The sequence below is a fragment of the Halyomorpha halys genome, unplaced genomic scaffold (assembly GCF_000696795.3).
Source record: "Halyomorpha halys isolate HHAL.00 unplaced genomic scaffold, Hhal_1.1 Scaffold181.1, whole genome shotgun sequence".
Taxonomy (NCBI): Eukaryota; Metazoa; Arthropoda; class Insecta; order Hemiptera; family Pentatomidae; genus Halyomorpha; species Halyomorpha halys.
In genome coordinates this window covers 403,830-406,214 of record NW_027114494.1, presented here as the reverse complement: position 1 = coordinate 406,214, position 2,385 = coordinate 403,830, and the positions used below count along the sequence as shown (strand labels likewise).

Here is a 2,385-nt window from a genome sequence, read left to right as displayed (position 1 = left end):
TTTTTTTTTTTCAGGCTATGTACAATTGGCTGAAGATAAATTTAAATGTTTAAGTGCTGGAGTTCGTGTCAAACATAGTGATCCTGAATTTGAACAGATAAGAAAATATAGCCGTGCTGTACAAGTAAGTTCAAGTTACTCATTCATTATATTAAATATACTTGAGTAGTTCTGGAACAAAATAAATCAATCTCTACTTTCCCTAATTGTTGGTAACATGACAAAAACCTCTCACTCTGCTGTTATACTTGATATTTAACTCGATGAGAATGCTTGGTTTTGTGTTATGATCTAGCAAGTTTTCATCGAAATAAATCACATTATTAAGAAGGAACACAGCTTTTTTTGTTTATTTGTTTAAGGCTATAAGGTAAGGTTATTTCAGTGAATAACCTTATACAAAAATGGCCTAAGTATCACCATTGTAATCAGGAGTTACAACTTTATTTATATGTTGTGTTAATAGTTAACTGCAGAGATGGACAAAAATTAGCTATAGCTAAAATTGCCATGAATACGACCCTTATTCATGAATGAGCCATTGATAAATAAATATCCTATCCATGGCAATTTGAGCTATTAGTTTCATAGTTGCCCAACTCTGATTAATGATGTGAAACTTACATTATTAAACAGCTTGAAACAAAAATATTCTAAGCTAAAATAAGTATAGTCTATCTAAGATGAGTTCACCTGTAGGAAAAGGGAACTCACGCACACCCCACCCTCGCTCCTTCTCCCCTCCACATCATAACAAACTCCTATGGGGATCAAACCAAGAGGCAGTCAGAAACTTGGTAATGCCCAGTTTGGGATTAGATAGGTACTTGGAACACATTTATTCCTTGATTCTCGGTCTCCTAAGTTACTAATATGGGAGGTTACTATTTTCTTTAGGTTAACCCTTATATTTGACTAGGGCTGTTTCTTATTGATTTTTGTTTTACTTTGTTGGCAAATATATTGACAATTCTATTCTGCTTTGCTATTTAAGAACGCAGTTTCATGCAAAAAGTCATTTTTGACATTTCATAATCATTGTTGTGATAAATATTAAATTATTAAAGCTTTATCCATTGTTGATGGTTAAAGCTTTAATAATTAATTATATAAACAATTAGGATGGGGGAGTTCATAAATTAAAGGTTTAAATTTGATAAATATTATGTTGAAAGAGAGAGGGAGAGGTTGATTAAAACTGAGTTGTTTTCATTTTCAAATTATATCTATATGTTAATGTTTGATTAAATGGTGTGAGTTCTATATATATACCTTGCTCTTTGTCCTTTTCTAAGTTATATCAATTGAAAATTTATGCTTAAAACATTACTAATTTTAACAATTTGTTTTATAAATTACTAATAAATTAAAAGGTTAAAAATTTTGTCAGGGTGGAACTCCCGCTGGTGTATGTTGTAGTTCAAGTAAATATTGACCTTAGAAATAATTTTTTAAGAGTAAAATTATTTTTTTAAACATTGTAATAGATTTTTTTTTATTTGTCTACTTGATAGATTGAATACTTTCAACATTTTTCTTAGGGGAGTCTTTCTAATTTACTTCGTATTAGATCTAGAGCAGCTTTGAGGATTTACAATGTCCATAAGTTGAGCAGCGGTTACGGAAAAGTCTTCAGCGAATGGAGTGCTATTGAGAAAGAAATGGGTGATTCACTTCAGGTTAGGAATTTTACTATTCTATTTCATCTTTAATACTGACTTATCATAATTTTATTATTTTTTTTTTTTTTTGTATTGTTTAATACTTTTCAAATTTTATATTTCAGCGCATTGGTCATTTTTTCGATTCTATTGCTTCCGGCAGTGAAACATTTTTGGAAGAAGAAGAACATATAATAGATCAATTGAAGGAGTAAGTAAAATTTCTTTTTAATGTTTATATTTTATTTATTTCTTTTTTGTATATATTTCTCTTTTACCAGATCGATCTGGTGGGCCATACATGTCCTGGTAAATTTGAATTTCTTTTAAGAAATGATAATGTGGGATCTAGTCTCATGCGAAAGACACGCCTAGCTATTTACATTGTTAAAACTATTGAATAGAGGAGCTTTTCAGTATCAGAGCCTTAACACATAGAAGAGAACAACTAACAATGAACTGCTTGCAGAGACTGATCAATCAGTATCTCATGTATATGAAGGCAAGGAAGTTAATGGCTGGGACATGTGGCTCGAAGCAAACCATCAGTACGCCTCTACACAATTATGAATGCCAGTATAGTAGGCAAGAGCCCATGTGGGAGGTGAAAACCCAGAGGATAGACAGAATCAGCAAAGATACGAAAGAGCTGCACGCAGAGAACTGGAAAGCAGTAGCCCAAAACTGGCAGGGGTGGAGCCTGGAGACTGGTTCGGGTGCCAAA

The 2,385-nt window shown here is 32.2% G+C and overlaps 1 protein-coding gene across 1 annotated transcript in view; it reads left to right on the top strand.

The window, feature by feature from the left end:
* The window catches only part of LOC106679175 (sorting nexin-4), a gene marked incomplete at its 5' end in the record, with an annotated part of 17,151 nt that overhangs the window by 3,816 nt on the left and 10,950 nt on the right, over positions 1-2,385 (top strand). The window contains 3 exon segments of the mRNA XM_067051690.1: positions 15-124; positions 1,542-1,679; positions 1,787-1,872. Of these exon segments, the coding sequence (XP_066907791.1) occupies positions 15-124; positions 1,542-1,679; positions 1,787-1,872 (334 nt within the window).